This window comes from Sminthopsis crassicaudata, chromosome 2 (genome assembly GCF_048593235.1).
Source record: "Sminthopsis crassicaudata isolate SCR6 chromosome 2, ASM4859323v1, whole genome shotgun sequence".
In the NCBI taxonomy this organism is placed as follows: domain Eukaryota; kingdom Metazoa; phylum Chordata; class Mammalia; order Dasyuromorphia; family Dasyuridae; genus Sminthopsis; species Sminthopsis crassicaudata.
In genome coordinates, this window is record NC_133618.1 from 421,208,466 (window position 1) to 421,232,810 (window position 24,345).

The following is a 24,345-nucleotide window of genomic DNA, read 5'->3' on the forward strand; positions in this document are numbered from 1 at the left end:
TGTCCTTGTTGTCTCCTAGTGGAGGCTCCTAAAAGTAGAAGTTGTTTCATTATTTAAATTTGTATTCTTAGCACTTAACATAGTACCTGGCACATAGTAGGTACTTAATAGGTGCTAAATGCTTTGTACCATTTAATAGCTAGCATTTATATAGTGCGGTAAGGTTTATAAAATGCTTTACCTATGTTATTTAACTTGATTTTTATAATAATCTTGTAAAACAGGTGCTATCACTCCCATTTTACTGATGAAGAAACTTAGGCTGAAAGAAAACACAACCTATGGAAGATTCATATAGCTAGGAAATATCTGAGATAGTATTTGGACTTAAATCATCCTAATTCCCAGGCCAGATATTGTTTATATTCTACCAGTATAAGATCTGTGAGATCAGGGATTGTTTTATTTTTTTGCTTTGTAGCTCCATCATTCAGTATGGTATCTTGTATTGTTATGCTGCAGTTTCCTTTGTTTTGCCTCAGTTTCCATGAATTGTTCTGCCTCAGTTTCCCTAAATTGCTCTACTTCAGTTTCCCTGCATTGTTCTGCCTCAATCCCCCTCGTTGCAACCCTCCTTCCTGACCATTAGAACGGATATAAAATAGGACAGAAATAACTAATCTTGAGTATTAGCATTCCATAGAGCCATAAATTGTAGATAAGTAATTTAGAGATAGGTAAGCATATTTCCTCTCTCAGACTCAGTGACTCCTAACCAGTCCCTCTTATCAGCATTTATGGTCCTCATCCCCAAGCTGTCAGAACCAAATTTGTGTCTGTTCCTGAAAATTCCCATTCACCAGGGCTCTACCCCCACCACCCCTCTGCCTTTGGAGCCCTATAAAGAACGCCTGGATTCTTCACTCGTTGCTGAATACTTTGAGACTCAGTCCCATTCCGTCTGCTGGGGTCAACATGAATGTTGTTTTGGGTCCAGACAATCTCTCCTTCTCAAATATTAAAAACTCTCTAGTCTCTATCTTGCCTCAGTTTCTCTGGCAATACAATATGTTGGAAGTGTCTGATAAATATTTGTTGATTTTGTCAAATTGAACTTGCCAGTAGTAATACCACCCACCCCTAAACAATTATTTGTATGTCAATGTAGTAGAATATTACTACAATGTAGGAAAGTGAGGAATTCTGAGAAGCTTTGTGAGACTGAAATGATTTAAAAAAGTAATCAGAACAAGGAAAAGAAATATACAAATAAGCATTACATTGCAAAGAGAAATAACAAAATCCCTAAACTGAGTGAGTGAAATGATGACCAAAGCTGGCCTCCTGGGAAGAGTTAAGAAATGCATGTCCATTTTATTGTAAAATGGGAGACTACGGGTATGGAGCATTATCTGTATTGTAAGCTCAGTCTACGTATGGGGTTAGTTTTGCTTTATTTCATTTCCTCTTTCTTTCCCCCTTTAAATCATGAGATTCTTAAGGGTTGGGAATGCCTTTTTCTTCCTTTTTGTATATTTAGCATTACAGTGTAGCTAAAGTGTGTGTGTGTGTGTGTGTGTGTGTGTGTGTGTGTGTGTGTGTGTACATACATATATTTATAACTTCAATATTTGCAAAGTGCTTTACCACAATGCAGTTAGCTTTGGAAAGGAATGTTATATAAAATAAAATATATCAACCAAAATAAGATGAAATGAAAGAAATTCCATTTATTTTCTAGGATTCAGCTCAAATTCTCTACTTTTCATGAAGCTCTGACCAATTTCCTATCCTGAAATGATCTTTCCTTCCTTTGACCTTCATAAAATGCTTGTCTCTATTCTGCTCTTCTCACGTTCTATTTTTTCATTTATTTACATGTCTATGCCCACCCCCCCAGATTATAAACTCCACAAGGGTTTATTACATTTTTGTATCTTCCCTCAGCACCTTGAACATTGTAAATACTTAGTAAAGATTTGTTGAATTTCATCAGATTTCTGAAAGCCAAGCACCCTAAACTGGGCAGAAAGCTACCATGCAGTAAAAACAGTGTGTATGCATGGCTCACCTCCATTTTGCCACCTCTATATGAAACTCTGATGTTTATACTAGCAGCTGTCACCTTCTCTGCCTCAGGAAACTCTCCAAGCCAAAATCTTATTAAATTTGTAGGACACACAAAGCTAAGAGGGATGGTTCACGTGTCAGATTCCAGAATAAGGGGCCAAAAAGATCCTAAAAGGTTATGACATCATACTACATCTAAAAAGATGAAATTTAATAGGGATAAATATAACTTGGATTTTACAGTCAGATTAAAAAATTAATTCACCAATATGAAAGGAGAAAGACAGCTAGAGAATATATGCATATATATATATATATATATATATATATATATATATATATATATATATTTTTTTTTTTTTTTTTGGTAAGAATATCTGGAGGTTTTAGTGGACTTCAAGCTCAACATGAGTTCATATAAACAGCTAAAAGGGGATACTGGCTACAATCTTGGGATATATTAAGAGAGACAAAAGTAATAATGGAGATTGCAGGACCTCCTACCTGGAGATTCTCACAAGCTGAATGATAGTCTACATGGTTTAGGTTTACAGTTCTCCAATCTAGAGAGAAGATTAACTCTAAGAGAGGACCTTTTATTTCTAAATATTCAGATTAAAGCTGTGAGATACTTTAGGAAAAAACACAATTGTTGACAATATGCAGTGGCTTATTTATTTTGCAGATCATCCATATGACACATGAAGACTTCTACATTTTACCGTGCAGCTGGTTCCCTGACAATGGATTTAGCCAAGAAAGATCTGGGACTGGTCAAGTAGGTAAGTATCTATGCATGTCAAAACCACAGAAACTCAGAATTAGGGCCGTAGAGGGCATCTATTTCAATCTATGTCTGAGTCGATACTTCTTTTTCAGTTTTTCCAACAAATGATCATCCAGTTTCTATCTAAATACCTACAGTGATGGGGAACTCATTACCTTCCAAATTAGCCATGACTTTTTCCCCACAGCTCTCATATCTTTACGCTGAGCAAAAGTTTATTACCCCTAAAAATTCTCAACCATTGCTCCTTCTTTTGCTCTTTGATGGCCATCAGCACAAATCTTAATTCTTTTTCTATGTGGCAGCCCTTCAAGCATCTGAAGATAGCTGTCATGAGGCTCATAAGTCTTCACTTCCCCAGACTAGAAATCTCTAGGTCCTTCAACTGATCCTTGCAGAATGCATTCTCCCGCCTTCTCAGAGGTCTGATTATTGCTTTCCTCTGTATGGGATTCAATTTATCAAGGTTGTTCCTGGAATGGGGTATATGAACACAAAACTCCAGACAGCATATCTGTGTCTGATGACTCAGAATCCGTGTCAGTCTTGAGTGCATCTCTATTACTGTATTACAAAAGGGAACTAGAAATTATTTTTGGATAATACAGTTACTTGTTTTTCTCCCTTACTTCTTTTTACTATTTATCAGAAGAGACATCTAAGAGTTGATTATGCATTCATACTTGTATGTGATGTAACTACCTTATAGCCAGAGGCTAAAGTCTCAGCAGGGGAGAACAATTAGCAAATTCTTAGCTCAAATTAAATCAATTAAAATAAATTCTCTTTTAGTCAGTCCTGTTGTAAAGGATGAATCATTTGTGGCTTGATTATGCAAGTGATGGGTGAACATAGGTCATATTAGTGAAGAATAAGATGTTTGAAATTCATTTATAGAATTTCAAACACATTTTCATGTATTTATGGGTACTACCTACCACTTATAATAATGATTAAAATTCTTAATAGTGAGCATCAATGATTTTTTTCCTCTTTAACTTATTTTAAACTTAGTAACCATTAATAAGAACATTCAATTATAGAAATGAATAATAAAAAAAAAACAACCAACCATGCACGAATCACTTTAATAAAGCATGGATGTTTTTACTTAAAACAAACCATTAGCCTTGACAGTAGAACTATAAACATGACAATACCCAATGAACTTGAAATCTATTTTTCTTTAGGACAGATATGAAATTGCATTTGGTCTTTACCTATGACATTAATGAACATAAAAATAGATGGGTTTGGAAAGGATTCTAAAATCATTTTAAGACAATGGCTTTGCAGCACTCCTCTTCAACAATGCCGTTTCCAAGGGACCCCTTAAGTAATAGAGTCAATAACTTTCCATCAAACTTCTTTCCATCACAGGCAATAATCTTTGAGTAAAGTTAGGGTGATGGAGAAGATGGCATGTGCACTCATCCACTCACTGTCCAGGAGGGCCTAGTTACGGCTTATACAGAAGAAGGAGGCCCTGATAGGGACACTTCCAAATGCTTTTATGGGAGTCCAAGTCATTCCCCAATTCATCTGATTATTTATGGATCATACAGGCTCTTCTGAGCCATTTACCCAGACTGGCTTAAAGGCTCCTCGCTGTTTTGCAAATGAACTTCAGCCACACTGTTAATCATTTCCGAATGAGACCTGGGCCCCTGGAGGGGAACAGGCAGCATTAATTTAAAAACACTGAATGACCCGAAGGCGGCTTTGGTGCAGTGACTTCTCTTGGTTACACACCCATATATTAGCTCTGCTGCTGAGAACTCTATAAACTTTCTTGGGAGTAACAGACTGTAATTCATGGGCACAAAGCTGCCCAGAACTGCTGGGTCAGCAGATTCTCTCCTCTCCTAGCCACCTCCCTCTCTTCCTGGTCCCCTCACTCCCCAAAGAAGAAACCCTGCATTACAAAAACCCAGCACTAAGCAAAACTTCCCAAGTAGAAAGCAAGCAAGAGCCCCTCAAGGAAGTACTCAGCCTCCACTGATTCTCTTGCACCCTCTGTCCTCCTTCACCCTAAGGAGTGGCTCTGAGCCTCAGAAGACTCCTTTCCTCTGCTTCTGGCTGACAATGCGTTCTGAGGGCGAATTAGCGGGCCTCGGGGTCCAGTTAGGGCTCATGTTTGAGAAAGCCTATCACAGTCAGTCAGAGCACCCGATGGACTACGGTGCCCATAGTGTGGTGGCTTAGGCGACTTGGAGACCATGTCCAATGCCTTCCTTTTAGAGATAAGGAAGCAGAAAAGGGGATTGCCCAGGACCATCCAGCTCTGTCCGAGTACCACCCGATGCCTAAGGATGATGTTTCTCAGGTGCTCGTGAGATCACCTCTGGTAAGATGGTCCAGAAATCCAGTGAGGAGCTGGGAGGCCTAAGAGCCTGAGGATGTTATTCACCTTAGATCTAGAATGTCTTTGGGATCAATGATGGACAGAAACAACTACACCCAGAGAAGGAACACTGGGAAGTGAATGTAAACTGTTAGCACTACTGTCTACCTACCCAGGTTACTTATACCTTCGGAAGCTAATACTTAATGTGCAACAAGAAAATGGGATTTACACACATATATTGTATCTGGGTTATATTGTAACACATGTAAAATGTATGGGATTACCTGTCATGGGGGGAGGGTGTGGAGGGAGGGAGGGGATAATTTGCAAAAATGAATACAAGGGATAATGTTATAAAAAATTACTCATGCATATACACTGTCAAAATTTTTTATGAATAAAATTTAAAAAAATAGAATGTCTTTGGGTCAGAAGCTGGCAGAAGCAGATACTTTCAGGTCATCATGTAGTAAAACATCTGGGTGTACCCTCTATCTCCCAAACATAACAGCAACAGAAAAATATTAGAACTCGGAGGGATCTTAAAGATCACTTGGCCCAATTCTCTGATGTTACAGATAAAATAAATTTGAGGCCCTGAGAAGCAAAATAATTTGCCAAAGGCCAATTACTACATTAGCACTCATTGTTAAAGCTTCATACAGTAAGAGACTGAAAAAACAGCTAGTATAGCTACTGAGGCAGGGGCTAGCCTTTCTCTTGTCAAGAGGATTACAAAAGGATTCCAGTATTCTTAAGAGAATACTTTTGGGGGCTGGTTTGAACGATCAGAATTCATTTCCTCCCCCTTATTTGACCTTTACCTCTTTTAACTCTCTAACCCAAATCAATGTATCTACCTCCTGCCTTTTATTTCCTTCCAACAGTTGCTTTCTGGTTATTTATTTCATCTCAAGGATTTCATGGCATAGTGATAAAGAGCCAGCTTCTTCTTCTGTTAAATAATAGCTTCCCCTCCCCCAAATATAGGCAAAGATAGTTTTCAGCATTTGCTCTTGCACAACCTTATGTTCTAAATTTTTCTCCCTCCTTTCCCCCAGCTCCCCTCCCCTAGACAGCAAGTAATCCAATGTAGGTTAAACATGTGCATTTTTTCCATGCATATTTCCACAATTATCAGGCTGCACAAGAAAAAGATCAAAAAGGAAAAAAGAATCGGAAAGAAAACAAAAAGCAAGCAAACGACAACAAAAAGGTGAAAATACTATGTTATGATCCACATTCAGTACCCACAATCCTCTTTCTGGATGCAGATGGAGAACCAGCCTCTAATCCAGAAATATTTGGGTTAGAATTCTACTTCTGACACCTACTGGCTGTGTGACTCTAAGCCAGTCACTTTATCTCTTCTCATTCTAGGTAACTTCCTTAGACTATGAGTTGCAGGAAAGGCATTGGTAGAAGGCATTTCTCTATTTGAGAGTTTCCTATAATGGGGCAGTTAGATGGTAACATGGATAAAGCACTGGGGTCAGGAGGACCTGAGTCTATATGTGACTTCAGACATTTAATATTTCCTAACCAAGTTATCCTGAGCAAGTCAATTAACCCCAAATACTTTAAAAAAAAAAGGGAAAAAAGAAAAAAGTTTCCTATACCAATGAAATCACAGGTTCAGTCCTTTCCACATTGCAAGAACAAGTATATTTAATTTCAAAGTGTAGCAGTCTCCTAAGAGCCTCACCACACTGAAAATAAAGTGATTAAAATTCTGACCATGATATACACTATGGTATGGTGAAGAAGGAAGAGAAGTAAAAGTCCTGAGAATTGCAGATGGGTGATTATGGGTCCAAATCCCACCTCCAATATTTCCTAACTGTGGGAAAATCACTTCTCCCAAGCCTCAGTTTCCTCATCTATAAATTGGGGATAATTATGCCTACAGTAACAACCTCATGGAATTTTGTGAGGATTAAATAAGAAAAACTGCAAACCTTAAGATGCTTTAACAAAATCAGTCAGATTTAATCATGAGTGCTAATGTAGTAGTTGGCCTTTGGCAAATTATTTTACTTCTCCGGACCTCATTGTTTTTTTTATCTATAACATCAGGGAATTGGGCCAAATGATCTTTAAGATCCCTCCAAGTTCTAATATTTTTCTATTTCCAAAAAAGTCTTGGATTGGCGGTGATGGGGAGATGTATGTATGTATGAGTGTCCAATGAATACAAGATAGCCAGAGCTTGAGTAAGACAATTGCACAGGCAGGAGAGTGCCCTGGATGGGATGGGAATGGAACATATGCCCCAGTCAAAGCCATTCTGACTTTGGGCATGCACACATAGACACAGACACACACACAGTCCCATCCAAATCTGGTGGGATTCAGCTAACAGCATGGAAGCTACTTGAAGAACTGGCAAGGAGGAAGGATACTCAGAAATAAGGGGAGTGAGGGAGAGAACTCTGGCTCGGCTCTGAGCAATGAAATGTACTTTTCTCCCTTTGTGTTAAGCTGGAAATGGGGAAATTGTTTTGCTGATGTTTTCTTTTCTGAAACTCTCCTGAGAACATGGATAATAAATAAGTGACAATAACAGATTGCACACTGTCAGTCCTGGGCACTTCTTCCCCTCTGGAGAATTGATTTTTAATAACAACGCAGATGACATGTGGCGGGACTAGTAGCTGACACCAGAGTTTTGTGGGCAACAATAAATCATATCAATCTGGAGGTCCCTGAATGGGCACAGCTACTGGGGATCCATTTCACTAATGTCACCGTGCATGGGCTTGAGTGGACAGCCAGTTAACAGGTTTGGAAGTGCCAGTAAGCTGTTCTCCACAATGTGAGTCTAAGAAGACATAGAAACGATAAAGGGCATAATAAATAATAATCATAATAATAGGAATTTGGGATGGCACAGTGGATAGAGGGCTGGCCTTGGAGTTAGTAAGATCTGAGTTCAAATTTTGCCTTAGATGTTCTCTAGCAGTATGACCCTGGGTGAGCTGTAAAATGGGAATAATACTAGCACCTACCTCCCAAGTGCTACGGAAATGCTGGATATTATTATTGTTGTTGTTATTACTATGTGAAGGATAATAACAGTTATTATGGTAGTAAATGATGTTAGGAGCTTCTCCTAAGTTGTATTTTGAAATAAATTTCTCTCCTTTAGGCTAGTCTAGACCTGTTTAGAGGTACCTCTTTCTGAAAATAGTCAATTTATACAGGGGAGTGAGGAATGAAAGAAGATTATTCCAGGGCGAGTAGTCACACAGTCATATGGTACCAAATGCCAAACCTCCCCTACCCAGCAGGGTATACTCACAACACTCGAAGAGACCGAAGGCCGTTAAACGCATGGACTGGGATGCACCGCAGCTGGTTGTAGCTCAGGATGCTAAGGAAGAAAAAGGCACGTTTGTAACATTCTCTTGGTTCATTTGTCATGAACTATCCATGGGTAAGTCACGGATTTTGTGGATTAGACATCACCAAGGCTGTATAACAGGCCTCACTGAGTAAATCTGAATGCTTGCTTCTGCCTTCAGCTGGTTTGCACTCAAACCCTGCAAAGCTAACTGAAAGAAAAGCGGCTTGAACAAAGTGTCATCAGCAGGGAAATTCATTGCAAGTGAGGAAAAGCGCACTCCATTAAATAGGAGGAGTTACAAAACTGAATACAAATATGTACTGACTTTCTCCGAGGCTGATTATGTGTCGGGGCTCATTTCCATTGGAATGGCAGAAAGGTCCCTAAATTACTGAGATACCAGGAGAAAAGAGAGCAAGGGTCACAGATGTCGGGTGGATCCTCAAGGACATGCACATGCCCAAGGCTGGATAGCCACATAGTTGTGTTTTGGTTCTAAATCTGGTTCTAAAGTGGAGGGAATATCCACAGAGATCACGGCTCACAGAGCTGAGTACTAGTTTTCCTGGGTAGCATGTACGCTCCTCAAAGGGAGAAATTTTCTTCTTCTCTCTCCTCTTCTTTTCTTCTCTCTCTTCCTCTCCTCTTCCCTTCTGTTCTTTTCCCTTTTTTCTTTTCTCTTCTTTCCTTTTCTTTTCCTATTCCTAGCACCTAGCCCTCATCTGACCCAAAGAAAGTGCTTAAATCTTTGTTGAGTTGAACTATATCGAATAAATGTCTGAGCTCGATGGTCATTAGTCAAGTCTTCATTGTGGGTAGGGGTTGGTAACAAGAGGGCACAGAAGGGACAGATCTAAAAGGTGAATAAAGAGAAAGAAGGGCCAGAGGTTCGGTGACAAAAGCTGATTGTTTTTGCTACTTACAGTGTGGAGAGCTGAGTCATGTTGCTGAAGGTATAATTGGCCAGGACACTGATGCTGTTATTGCTCAAGTCACTAGAGAAGAAATGCACAAAACAAGAGTCACAACCACCCTTGGCTCTCTGGACCAGTCCTTTCTGATGGCCACATCTCACTGCATCCAAAGGTCTCTTCCATGTGCCCTTATTCTAGGCTGTTCCCTGTTTCCAAATGTCATTTATGATATTATCTGAGGACTTTGCAATTTACCCCCAAATCCCAGGCCATCGGATTCCCTTTAAAAGAATGTGAGGTTATGGGTTTGGAAGGGAGTTCCAATTCTTCTACAGGAAATATTCAGAGGTAAGATGACAGCCTAACTAGGAGCCCAGCTTGTTAAGGAACAGGGAGGTTAGCACTTCACCTTTGGCTTGAAACACTTCCCACTCCCCTCAGGCATCCGTGCCCTCCCTCCCACCTTGCTGCTTTGAATTACTCTGAATGTTTTTGTATTTGTTTTCATTATTTTATATATGTGTATCTCCATGTTTTCACATATACATATATATTTGATAAGCATATAAAGCATGTATATATATGTATTTAAATATATACGCCCTCAAGGTGCATGCATTCTAATGGGGGAGACAATTATATACTTTTATTGGTTGGATGTTTCAGTCATGTCCAGTTCTTCATGACCCCATGAGTGGTTTGCCATTTCTTTTTCCAACTCATTTTACAGATGAGGAAACTGAGGCAAACAGAGTCATACAAATAGGAATTATCTGAGACCAAATTTGAACTCAGGTCGATGAGTCTTCTTGACTCCAGTCCTGGCACTCTATATGTACACACATGTGGTTTATATATGCATGTGTAGATAATGTGTACACATACATAAACACTGAAAACATACATATATGCACATGTGTGTAGACAGATCTATCTATATCTATATACACACACACACAAACTTGATGCCTCCCCTCTTTGAATGTAAGTCCCTTGAAGGTAGAGATTATTTAATTCTTCATATTTATGTCTTCAGTGCTTAACAAAGTTCCTGGCACAAAGCAGGGGCTCAATAAATGACTGATTGATTCTGGCTGAATGACTGATTCTTTCCCAGTCTCGCATACCCAGTCATTCACTTCTCCACAGGTAATTTCATGTGGATGAGAATTGGGGTTTGGTTCTTATTTGCCATCTGCTAAGAACCTTGCCTAAGGAGGACCTCCCTTCCACCTCAAGCTGACTGACCTGCACTGGCCTGCCTATGTTTGTTGGGACCATTGGAAGCTGAAGAGGCCCCCAGAATATTTAGTAGTGACTATTAGAACTCTACTCTCCAGACTTTTCCTTACCCTGCTACTCCACAACAAATCTACCCAGCTCTGTCTGGTCAGGACAGATCTTCACTCCAAGAGTTTTGCATATCCACAGAGGAGCATGTCAGGAATGGTGACTTATTGAGAAACTAAGTTAAAGACAGACTCTCATGTACCTCTTCCAGCTAATTTTAGATGGTGTGCTTAGAATTAGGAAAGGTGGGAGGACCAGGAGTAAAGTACTACCAATTGTTTAGGTATTTGAAACTTGCCACATCCTCCTGGTGCATAAATGCCCCTCACTCCTTTATAATGAGACAGGGACAAAACTGTGGCGGTCTCCACCACACCAAGCATGGGGTCCACGAGGCTAACCTCCCAGCACTAAGGGGAAAAATAAGCATCTCATTCCACCCAGCCCCGGGCTCCTTACATCAATGTCAGGTGTCTGAGGTTGGACAGCTCTTTGGGTACAGCTGTTAAATGGTTTCCTTCCAGGTACCTGGAAAAAAAGAAGACAGAATGAGGGGAAACAAATCACAGTCACACACACACACACACACACACACACACACACACATACACACAATTTCAGGCAAGGACTCCTGAGAGATGAGGCTCTGTGCCCATGCATTATAGATGGAAATAAGGCAAGGAGGCAAGATTTATGGGAAGAAAGGGGAAAAAAGACTTCTACTTTTTGAGCCCAAGGTTGTTTCTTTTCACAGGGGAACATACAAATTCCATTTTTTCAGGGTCCCTACTTTGAGCAGTGCTAACCTGGGCTGCCCAGGATTAGTTTACAAAGCTCGGCTGTGAAAGTTAGAAAAGAATTGCTATCCTTCCAACCATTTAGTATTCAAGGGCATACAGTACACATTTGGAAGGTGAAAAAAAAAAGATTTAAAAAATGTCCCTCTAACTGTTAGCTGAAGTTACTATACATTCCAAATCTGGAACATAATGTGCAGTTATGGTTACTGTAGAAAGACTTTGCAGCATGGTGAACAGAGACCTAGACTGAGAATCAGGGAGATCTGGATTCAAATCTTGTCTCTGACACATACTAACCATGTGTCACTTAACGTCTCAAGGCCCAGGTTATCCCTCAAGGTTATTGTCCAAGAGATGGAAGAACTACAGATTTGTGCTAATGGAGAGAGTACTCGCACATGTAGCTCCCCACAATGAGGAAACCCCAACTCTTTGCAATCCAGCATTGTCAGATTCCCCCACTCTCCCCACCTTCTAAAATAGCCTTCAGGAAGGCAATCATGAACAGATGTGGACACAAGCTTCCATTTCCCCAGGAGAACAGCAGGATCGTCAGCTCAGACCTTTAAAGCTGGAAAGAACCTTTGAGATAATGTTTCATTCCCCCCCACCTTTTTTTTTAACAGGTGAAGAAACAGAGACCCATGGAATTACTTGCTTAAGATGGACTTGGGTCAAATTCCTGGCAGAACCAGAATTTGGGCTTTATCTCCCAAGTCAGTGTTCTTGTCACCATATCAGGCTGTGATCAAAGCAAGCAGCCATATTAGAGGGAAGAAAGACCAATTATGAAGACAGCTAAAAAAGACTAGGCTTCTTCAGTCTGGGAAGACAAAGACCAAGAGAAGAAGGCATGAATAGAATCTATAAAGTCATAAATAACTTTATGATTAATGATAATAATAGAATTTTGTGATTTCTAAAGCATGTTTACATATATATATATGTATATACATATTTATTTGTTTTTTTTTAGGCTGGGGTTAAGTGACTTGCCCAGGGTCACACAACTAAGTATCTGAGACCAGATTTGAACTTGGGTCCTCCTGAATTCAAGGCTGATGCTCTATCCACTGCGCCACCTAGCTGCCCATATATATATATATATCTTATTTGATTTTCACAACAAACCTGTGAGATAGGTGCTACTAGTATCCTATTTTAAGTAGTATCCCTATACATCGGAAGTATATTGCATCCCTGAGTCCTCTCCCTCTGACTGGATGGCTCCTCTCCAAACCTTCACTTTGGAAGGCCACCTAGACCCATCAAGTTTCATTCTTCTCCAGGCAGAATACTAGATTCCTCCTAAAAATCTCCTTATATGTCACCTTTTCTCTCCCCCTAACCAAACCCAAACTCCTTTCAGTTTCCTTTTTTATATATTATCTTCCTCCCTGTCTCCATTAGAACTTAGCCTCTTTGGGGAAGGGACTTGCTTTCTACTTTTATTTGTATTCCTAGTGCTTAACATAGTGTTTTACAAATAATTAAGTGCTTAATAAATGCTAGTTGACTATTTTAGCTCCTATTTAAATGATGGTTCAAAACCAAGCTTTTCAGGGCAGCTAGGTGGCTCAGTGGCTAGAGCATCAGTCCTGAAGTCAGGAGGACCTGAGTTCAAATCTGATCTCAGACACTTAACACTTCCTAGATGTGTGGCTTGGGTAAGTCACTTAAGCCCAATTGCCTCAGCAAAAACCACCCCAAAACAAACAAAAAAACCTCACCAAACCTTTCTACATATATATGTAAAAGAACTGAAATAATACATGGTGAATGGGACAAGTACCAAATTTGTTACTAGGAATAAGAGAATACAAAGCTGGAAGCTATGGGATGGAGGATGATTTGGGGAGCACAACTGGGGGACTTTGCTATTGAATTCTTCTAGCTAAAGGTAGATAAAGTTTTATGTGGAAAGTATATCTGCACAGGATGGCTTGGAAAAGGGAAGGTACTTAGGTGCAAGGCATTATGTGAAGGAAGGCTTGGAGGTATCAGTGGGATAAATGAGCCAGATAGAGGGTAAAGAGCAAGCCGAAGGTACATTTCACCTAGGTAGACTAATTAGCCTCAAGAGAGATACTACTAAAAAGTCTGGATTCAGACAGAAAGTCAGTAAACACACCCTCAGATTCAGCCACAAACACATGTCCTTCTCTCCTTCCATTCTCCTCCTTAACTTCTCCTTTACTCAATTTGGGGCAGAAAACCTTATTTAGTACCTGATATTTATAGAGTCATGTTGGGTACTTTATCAAAATAAAAATGAAACCATTTTTTGAGGAGATTACATTTTACTAGGTTAGAACAGATACATTATAATTCAAGGAAAGGGACACACACACACAGAAAGACAGACAGAATGAGAGAGAGAGGTAGAGACACACAGAGAGAAACTAAGATGGAGACAGTCAGGCACATACACAGAGACAGACAAATTGAGAGCCAGAGACACAGAGAGAAAGCAAAGACACTAACTCCGGCAGATCAACAAAGGTGGCCTCTGAGCTGAGCTTTGAAGGAAGCTAGAGAGTCTAAGAAGCAGGGGTGGACAGAGCATATGCCATATGTGGGGAACGGCTTGTACAAAGGTAGGGAGACAGAGACTGGAAAATCTGGTGGGCCAGAGTGGTTGGAAGAATGAAGAAGAATAATAGAAGCACTACAAAATAAGTTTGGAAAGCTAGATCGGAATCAGGTGTTGAAAGGTTCTAAATCAAGGCTGAGGAATTTATCCTGGAGGCAGTGGGGAGCCATCAAAGATTTTTGAGCAGGAGAACAACATGTTTAAACTTGTATTTTAGTCATGTTATTTTGAAAGATTAAAAAAAGGAGACTGGAAAAAGAGAACAACTATGAGAAATGTTGTACAGGTATATTCAATAGGATTTGGAAAATAGATATATGTGGTGAGAGATGGAAGTATCAAGTTTGACTCCAAAATTACTCTTGTACACCTTTTTTCTTTCTCTTTTCATCATTCACAAATATCACTGCTTGGGAGGAATGCACTTGTAATGTACAGTTACAATTAATTCACCACTGTAGGATGTTGAAAAATTCAGATATTCGATTTACAACACATGAACTGGACCCTTCTGTCTTAGTGTCCCAGGGACTTAAGTATCAGCATTTCACAGAGGGATCTACTCTAGACATGGGATAACGAATATAGTCTCAAACATGGGCAGAAGGCTGATTTATTTTCCTTAGTTGTATGCTTTGTTGCAAGTGACAGTTCTATTTCTGGATCTAAAGACCAGAAAATAAGTTCAAATTTGATCTTAGATGCTAACTTGTTGGGTGATCCTGGGCAAATCATTTAATAGATGTCTGTTTGAGTCTCCTCACTTATACAATGGGAATAGTAACAGCATCTACTTCTAGGATTGTTGTGAGGATCAAAACATAATATTTGTAAAGTGCTTAGTGTGTACCTAATAAATATTTGTTTCCCTCCTTTCTGAAGGCAGGGAGGGATCACTGGGAACTAAAAGCAATGTTGAAAAAATGGGAGCAACAATCAACTGTTTACTTAATTTTAAAGGAATGTCAAAAAGAGACTTGGCAGGTTTCTTTTCATCTTAGAAGTGTCCAATCAGGGCAGGACACTAGAGGCTAGGGAAGTTTCAGATTATGCTTAATCACAGCAACAGGCATGACCATAAGTAGAAATCCCCTCAATGAGTTTATTGTTAGGTGCTGGTAACAGCTGATATTTGTTTGTGAATTGGATTTAAGTGGGGAAGGGCTGGGCAAAGTCACCTGCCTCACTCCAGAGCCACCTGGGTCCAGTGGCCAGCTAGAGATCAAGGTGACTGCAGACAGCCCTGAAAAATTCTGGTGATCACTGATATTTATAAAATACTCTGATGCATGCGAAGTGCTTTTTATTTACTATCTCATTTGATCATCACAAAACCTCAAGAAGCAGGTATCCCATTTCACAAAGAAATCATGGAAATCATTCTATTCCAAAGGTCACATGGTATTCCTCTCAATGCTTTGATGTTTGCTCTTCTGGTAAGATGAATGTCTCAATCATCACCCTCCTGAATAAAAAGAGCTTCTTTTGCCTGGCATAGCCTCCGCTCACTTTCCCCTGTAACCTCCCTGCCCCCATTTCTATGTAGCCAAGCTCTACCCATCTGATGTCAGAAATCATAGCTCATAAACTGTTAGAGTTGGAAGAGACCTTGGAAATAGCTCTCTTATCTAATTTAGCTAGCTAATAGCCAAATCAGGGCCCAAGCACAGGTCTCCATCTCCTAATCCAATACTCTTTCCATAATGTCAAATGTCATCATCATCAAGCCCAGTTTGAACTCACCCACAGTGATCTCATCTTGCTCTGAGTGCACAGAATCGAGAGGTGTTAGAATTGGAAAGAATCACAGGAATCATTTGGTCCAGTCTTCTCATTTTACAGAGAACGAGGCATAGAGAAATGGAATAATGACTTCCCAAGTTAGTTAATGCCACTTAGTTAATGAAAGAAAGGGAATTACAATCCAAGGCTTCTAACTCTCAGTGCAATAATCTTTCCCCTCCAACACTTAATGTGGTACCTTTCATTCAGTACATCAAGTTAGCATCATTTGGTTAATACAGTATCAGTTCCTTAAGGGCGTGGGTTATTTTGTTTTTGTCTTTGTATCCCCAGAACCTAGCATAGTATCTGGTACATAGTGAAAGCTTCATCAATGCCTATTGAATGAATGATGTATATCTATCTGTATCTGTCTGTCTTTCTATCTGTCTGTCTGTCTATCTACTTCTAACTTCATGGCTAGATTATAAACCTCTTGAGAGCAGGAGCCATGTCTTATTCCTCTTAAGTGTCAATTTAATTTTATATAGCACTTGCTTCTCAAGAGATGTCTTTTAATTGATTTTCCAGTCAATCCAGTTTTGAACACTGCTGCTCTATGTTCTGGATAGTCTGTTATGTGATAGTGACTCGAGTAGGACTTGACATTGTCACATATGTTGTTAAGTCATTTTTCAGTTGTAACTCTTTATGATCCCATTTGGGGTTTTCATGGAGTTTGTCATTTCCTTCTCCAGATCATTTTACAGGTGAGGAAACTGAAGCAAATGGGGTTAAATGGCTTGCCTAGAGTCCCATAGCTAGGAAGTATCTGAGATCAGATTTTTAAGTCAGGAAAATGAATATTTCTGATTTCAAGCTTTCAGGCCTGGCACTCTATCCATTGAGCCACCTTCCTGTCCATCATCACATATAAAGCATCACTAAAATCCCAGAGAATAAGAATAAATACCAGAGGGATATTTTGCTTTTGGTCCCATAACAGTAAATGATCAAATCTCAGTGTTCATAACTGGTTATCTTCATGTGTCAAGATGGTAATATCCTGGAAACCTTTCTCCACATGTCCTTATTTTCAGTTTATTGATGGTGCTTAGAGAAGTCATGGGCAAGGAGAGATGTGACCTATACTATTAAAAGAAGAACCCCACCTCCATGAGATTATCCATCCATCAAAGCAGTGTCACTGATAGAATTCTTAACTGACAGAAAAGGGAATCCTCTGGGCTGGCTACTGCTCCACACTGTTTAACACCTTTTTTCTTTGGCTGCAATATTGATTTCCTTGTTCTCACTTTCAACTGTCTCATTCCTTACACTGGGGATCACTGCTTGTAGAAAAACAAGAAGAAACAGAAAAACAAGGGTAGCCCTAGGGAATGTCGTCCATGCGTTAGATAGCTAACATAGACAATATTGCTCCCATTTTTTCAGATGGCAAAATGAGGTCTATGGAGACTGTACAATTTGATCTGTGTGCTTCTGGCTACAAGATACCTAGTGCCCTTGATTGGTCCCGGTTTGGATCATAAATGAAAAAACAAAGCTAAGACAAAAAAAAAGCCTCTTTGGATATCTTGAAAATGACCTAGGAAGAATATGCTTAAGAGAGGAGCAATCGAGAGCTTTTACTTCTCAAATATAGACACTGGTATGTAGAAAGAAGAAAAACACAAGAGAATAGGGGATGCTAAAGCTAGCTTTCGCCAGGAGTTGGCTTTTGGAATTCTATTAAGATGCCCTACACTCTGGCTCTGCTTGGCCTTCTGTCCTGCCAAAGCATTTCTAACAGATTAGACTTAAATCAGCCTTAATTTAAATGCTGTTTTAGCTCCAGCCAAAACTCCGCATCTTGCCTTGCAGGAAAATTTGAAAAATCCCTCCAAGAAAGGATTTCTCCTCCATCTCCCATATCCCCCAGCCTGTGAGATTGATTAGTAAGTCTCTCCAGACTGGGGACAACTCCATAGAAACTTTAGTTCAGTGGCTTCTTTCCTTTGTTGCAGAAAGGACAAATCACCCTGCTGTATGCTAATACAGAGAGCGCGTTCAGGGCTGTCTTCCATAAAAGAATCCCCATTTCCATCTGTCTCTGAGTCAGGGCAACAGCAGAAGGATGCTGGGAAATGGTACCCACAACCTGTGAGGAGTCAGATTGGAGTATTTCAGCTGAACTATTATTTCTCCCCCATCCCCTATAACTGCATTGTCATTTGAAGAGAGTAAGCAGAGTGTCCATCCATGGAAAGCAGGACTTGACGGGGGTAGGAAAAGGGACACCAAGATTCTCTGGGGGCTTTGCTGCTGACTAGACATCCTTTCCTCCCTTTGCACATTCTTTGACACCTACAAACGTTTCTTCTTGGCCCTGGATTCTTAGGAAACAAGAGCAGCAGTTTCGCCTGCTGTATCCTGTGTCCCTGTTTGTGTCAAAGCAGTGAAATAAAGAGAGGGTTTTCCGAGACTGCTTTCCCCTATCCCCAACCTCCATCCCTTTGGGCCTGATCTTTTCTTGTTAGAGACTGATTGTCAGATATTGTTTTCACAATAGACCAAAGATGCTTAAGATGGGATGGGGCTATTGAGAGGAAGAGATCCAGGTCCAAATGTACATTTGGAAGACTGGCAGATGGGAACAAAAGCCCTAAGAGTGAGCATGCTAGGACAAAGGAATGGTCGGGTGGGGAAAGCATGGCTAGGCAATAATTAATGTGAAAAGCTTTGGCGTGCTAGCTCCAGTACAAGCCCAAAGTGTGACAGAACAGCCAAAAAAGCTAATTCAATCTTAGATTGCCCTTATTGACAGAGCTGTTACTGACACTGGGCAAATGGGACTTTGACCTTGTGTGCCAAGATGAGGAGGGGAAGAACATACTTTCTTTCAACAGGCGTCCTCTCCTGGCATATGCTACTTAAGCAGCACAACTCCTAAACCCATCTTCCCCTTTCTTTCCCTTCCTCGGATCACATTTCCATGGAAGTTTTCTCCTGGCACCCACCTTAGTCGCCTACAACCTTATAAAACTGAGGGCTGGCTGGACTTTCTAGGCTGCCCCCATTCTTGGAATGACTGCACCATGGATGGACTGACTATGGCCCTCCCCTTATCCCTTGATTTACTTTGTACGTGTTGTTTATATTTATTTGTGCACATGTTTTCTTATTAGAATATAAACTCTTTGAGCACCGGGACCATTTTTATTTTTGTTTTTTTCCTTTGTATCCTTAACCATAGTATTTAGCACAGAGTTAACATTTAATACAACTCTGCTGATGATATTTACAGCTCTAGACATTTTATGTGTAGAATCAAGATCATAGTGCTATTATATCTTCTCTGGCCTCTATCAAGATTCAATTCCAATGTTACCTTCTTCAGGTAATCCCTGATACCCCTTTGCTACTACTACTTTCCCTTCCCCTTGAGATTACCTTCAATTTGCACCTCATACACATATATTCATCCATCCATCTGTCTGTCTTTCCGTTTATATGTGTAGCTATCTCTATATGTATTAATATCTGTATGTCTAGGTGAATAACTATCTAATATAATCTGTATAAGTACTAAAAATATCTATCTGCCTCTCTGTATAGTTATCTATCTATATATGTTTTGATATCTATTAATGTGTATAGCTATTTATCTATATATGTTTTATTATTTGTTTATGTGTATAAATATCTATATATATTGATATCTATGTACATAACTAATCTATCTATATATATATTGATATCTATCTATGTACATAACTAATCTATCTATCTATCTATATATTGATATCTGTCTATCTGTCTCTTGAATGTATGTAGATGTTCCCATATTGTCTCCTTTTTTAGAATATAAGCTTCTGGAGGGCAGAGACTATGATTTTTGTCTTTCTTTATGTCCCCAGTGCTAGTATAATACTAATCACACAGTAAGCACATAATAAATGTTTGTTGCCTGACTGGCTATTGATCGCCAGCCAGTTCAGATCTAACCTAGAATATTGTCTGGTTTTGGATACTACCTTTCAGATAGAATATTGATAACATGGAAAAAGTCCAGAGGAAGAAGATGATGAGAAGATTGTAGAAGAAACAATTTGAGTCTTGGATGAAAGCTCTGAAGTTGTTTCTCTAGAGAGGAGAACACTTAGAAGGGATGTGATCACTGTTTTCAAGTATCTTAATGTTCTGATGAAGAGGAAAGATTAGACTTGCTCTTCTTGGCCTTAGGGGCAGAATTAAGAAGAGAAAGCTTGACTTTTTCCTGACATAAAGAACAATTCCTAAATCGGAGCCATTTTTATATGAAATAGATATAGGGTTTTCATCCCTGGAGGTCTTTGAGTAAAGGCTAGATGGCCACTTGTCAAGGAAGCTCTCAAGGGGATTCCTGTTAAGATTCAGACTGACTACACCACTCTAAAGTCCCTTTCAATTCTGAGATTCTAAGACTGTGATCGTAGGGTGGAAAAATACCAGTACACTCCCCAGTAGCTATCCACAATTCCTTCAGGATTCCCCCCAGGTATCTAATCTCTACTTCTTCTCTGTGGCTACAATACTGGATTTGGATTTGAATTCTGTTTCAGACAATTACAAGCTCTGTCATCATGGGCAAGCCCCATAGCCTCTCAGTGCCTCAGTTTCCTTATCTATAAAATAAAGATAATAATAGCACTACTTTGAAAGGGTTGTTGAGGATCAAATAGGGTAGCATATGTGAAGTGTTTTGGAAATCTTAAAGAGCTATATAAATCTAGTTATTATTGTTACCATCCTGCAAGTCTCCAAAGATTCTTCCACGGGGCAGCTATTAATAATTTGTCATCTCTGGGAAGTGTCTCATGAAAGAGTCATTCAATGAGTTTCTCTACTGACCCACATGTGTGCCTTTGGTCTTCTAACTACATATGCAGTGTTCAAAACCCAATGTGCTCATCCTGGATTTCGACATTAATAATCATTGTAGTCTAGTGGTGCAGCGCTGACTAATTAGGCTTCACAAAAGGAAAACTAATGATTCAAAACTTGTCATCCCCTTATGTCCATGCTCTCTTGAGTTCCTGGGTTTCATGGCTTGTAGAGATGAAGGATTGTTTTCTGTTTAACAAGTCAAGTCTTTTATGGCAGTAATAGCCCACCCAAAGGGTACGCGATAAACTGTGTCCCAGAATGACCCTCAACCAAGGGGTCACATCTTGGGTTTGTTTTTTTCCTGTTTAAGTATAGATAAAGGCTCCATTGCATGTCCAGTTATAGATTTTAAAAGTCCCAAACATAAAAACTCACTTAAACTGGGATGTTCCAAATCCCATTAAAGAAGCTGGGAAAGTTCCTAGGGTGGTCAAGTCACTAGGCAGAATATCTAGGTGACTTAATTGGAGTAGGACAAACAGCGTATGTTCTTTCCATTGCCTTCTAAGGGAGCTAAGATGGCTGGAATTTCCATTCATCTTTATTCCCACATAGCATATATTGTTTATCTCACTTACTTCATGTCTTATATTGTAGGTATCTTTTTATGTGCAAATAGTCTGGCTTCCCAACTATCAAATTGGGGGCCTAGCACTTAAACCTTTCACAGTCTGTCTCCTGTCTGCTTTTCCAATCTTTATATTTACTTCATGCATTCCATTTCATTCAAGCTGATTCCCTGAATGGGACGTGGGTTCTCCAGCCTCTGTGACTTCCCCAGATGTCTCCTGTGCTTGAAATATACTTTCTCCTCATCTCTGTCTTGTAGAATCCCTGGCTTCCTTCAAAGAAGAAGTCAGGTATCATATCTACTATATGAAGCCTTTCCTAATTTCCCCCACTTATTTTATCTCCCTTTTTGAAATTATGTTTTTATTTCTAGGTACTTAGTTGTATACATATTGTATTCTTCCCTGCCCCAGGAATATGTAAGATCGCTGAGGAAAAGGATGGGTTTGTTTGTTTGTTTGGGTTTGTTTTTGTACAAGGACATCCAGCTCCTGCACATGGTAGGAACTTAATAAATGTTTGGTGAATAGAATCAACATTCTACCGAATACTTCTGGGCATTTCTGACAATAGCCTAGCACAATGCCCCATACAGTATAAGTGTTCAATAAATACTTGTTATTGCTTGATTGATTATCTAGAATCACTAATGCCTACCCTTGGCAGTCATTTCTAGTCATTACATGCAAGGCAGGGATCTGTTCCCAGAAACTAAATGGATAAGTTACATAGCACTCTTCTATTCCCCTCAGCCCTAGCTAGGGACCTAAGGAAGTCACTACTGCTTCCGATCATCAATGGGGGAGAGAGAATTCAATTATTAGGCCCAGATGGAGTTCTCCCCAAAGCCATGGGCAGATGTATGAACTGGTATGAAGGGACCATAGACCAGGAGGCATCTGGATGTATATACTGCTTTCTCATGCTGCATAGTCTCAGAATCAGTTTTCAAGTTAGAATGCTAAAAAAATGGGGAAAAAACACAGACAAACCAGGCAGGCAGAGCAGTACAATGGAAATGGCACTGGCTTGTTGGGCAAAGGACTGAGGTTCAAACCTCTGTGAGTTTGGACAAGTTGTTTAACCTTCCAGGACCTCAGTTTCCTCATTTGTAAAAAGACACAGACTCTAGGGTGCGTTGAGATCTAGATCAATGATCTGAACCATTTGCTAATACTTTCATGCATTTATTTAAAGGAAGCTGAGGCTCCAAGAAGAATAACACTGGGCCAAGAGCCACAAGGACGAGCCATTTCCCTTCTGTAGATTTCAGTTTCTTCATCAGAAAAGTGGAGAGCATTGGATTTGATAGTCTCTGTGATTCTTCTCAGCCCTGGAACTTTTCTTATCCACTTACTTAACCTGGATCCAATCCAGCATCTTAGTGCAGAAGGAATAGTGATTTTGTTGTTGCTGCATTCAGGTTCAAATCCTGGCTTTGCCACTCTGACTTTTGTACTCTTGAATAAAGAGTCCCTCTACCTCAGTTTCCTCAAATGCAAAATGAAAAAAACTGAGATTAAGTGACTTCTTAAGGCCCTTTTCAGCTCAACATTTATGATCTTAATTTCCAAAACAAATCTTCCTTTGAGAAGAAGTTAATTGAGTCTTACTCTTTGTGACCTCATTTGGGTCATAGCAAAGTTACTAGAATGGCTTGTCCTTTCCTTCTCCAGCCCATTGTGCAGATGAGGAAACTGAGGCAAACAAGGTTAAGTGACTTGCTCAGAGTCACACAGCTAAAAAGTGTCTGAGTCTGTAACCTAATTTCCAAAGGATATCTCAGGTTCTCTTTCCATGAAATCTTTCGGATATATTTTCTCTCACACATCTCTTAGACTTTTTTGCATTAATGAGAATTTTCCTCCTAGGATCATACAATAACATCATGTCAGAGTTGGAGGACCTTAGAGATCATGTAATCCAACTTCTTTATTTTCCAGATGAGACAATTAAGACTTAGAGAGTTGCAGTCATTTATAGCCACTTAAAGTCTCTCTGCTCTCTGAACTCGTACAGCACTTAATGGTCTTGTACCCCACTAGGTTAGATACTATCATGCTGTTTGTAAATTTTCCATTGCAGATTAGGACCAAAATCTCAAAAGTTTAGAGTTGTAAGGAACCTCAGAGAACACCTCATCCAACATCTTCATTTTTAATATGAGGAAACTGGAGCCTGGAGGGGCAGAATAATTTGTTCAAGGTTAGAAAGACTGTTAGTAACAGAGCTGGGAAAGCTAAATGACTTGCTTAATGCCATGTAGATAATAACCATCAGAGCCAGGATTTGAATGAACTACAGACTGAGCATTCATGTATATCAGTTTTATTTTTTTCATTCAGATGACAATCTTTTCAAGAGGAAGGGTTGATATCTTTGTTGTTCATTTTTCAGTCGGGTCCTATTTTTCCTTCTCCAGCTCATTTTATATCTGAGGTCAACAGGGTTAGGTTAGTGAAACCTAGGGTCACACAGTATCTGAGGTTAATTTTGAACTCACAAAGGGGAGTATTCCTAATTCCAGATCTGACACTTTAAAAAATGTCTTCTTTCTCCCCTTTATTGCCTATATGCCTGGCATACAGTACTCAAAAAAGTCTCGACTAAACTTGATTTCTGTAGCAGAAATATATAGAAAAGAGACATACATAGTTAAGGAAAAGAGGGATACCAAATTGGCATTTGGTGAATACTGCTTCCAGATAAAGTGGAACCTGTTTGGAATTTGAATACCCAACTGAGGGTAGTTAGATTCTGTGATGTTTCCTGTTCCTCCTTTGGCACTCTCCAGAAAAATGTTAAATAGATTTGTTTTTGAAATTAAAGTGAATTAAAATTAATTTTGTTTGGGTGTTTGGCAACTGTCTCTAAGATAACTGGAAAGAGCTGGGAGTAAAAACTAGAGAACCTGAGTCAGGAGTCATTGGTCTGAAATCTTGTAGATGACCCTGATGTAGCTCGTTCAGACCTGTTTTCTCTTTCACAGGCATCTATTCCCCTCGCTAGTCTCCTATTCTTCTTGCCCCTCTTAACC

The 24,345-nt window shown here is 39.6% G+C and overlaps 1 protein-coding gene across 1 annotated transcript in view; it reads right to left on the reverse strand.

Annotated features, from left to right (window-relative positions):
• Positions 1-24,345, reverse strand: part of SLIT3 (slit guidance ligand 3) — a 772,880-nt gene that overhangs the window by 63,691 nt on the left and 684,844 nt on the right. Inside the window, 3 exon segments of the mRNA XM_074292023.1 lie at positions 8,446-8,517; positions 9,414-9,485; positions 11,154-11,222. Of these exon segments, the coding sequence (XP_074148124.1) occupies positions 8,446-8,517; positions 9,414-9,485; positions 11,154-11,222 (213 nt within the window).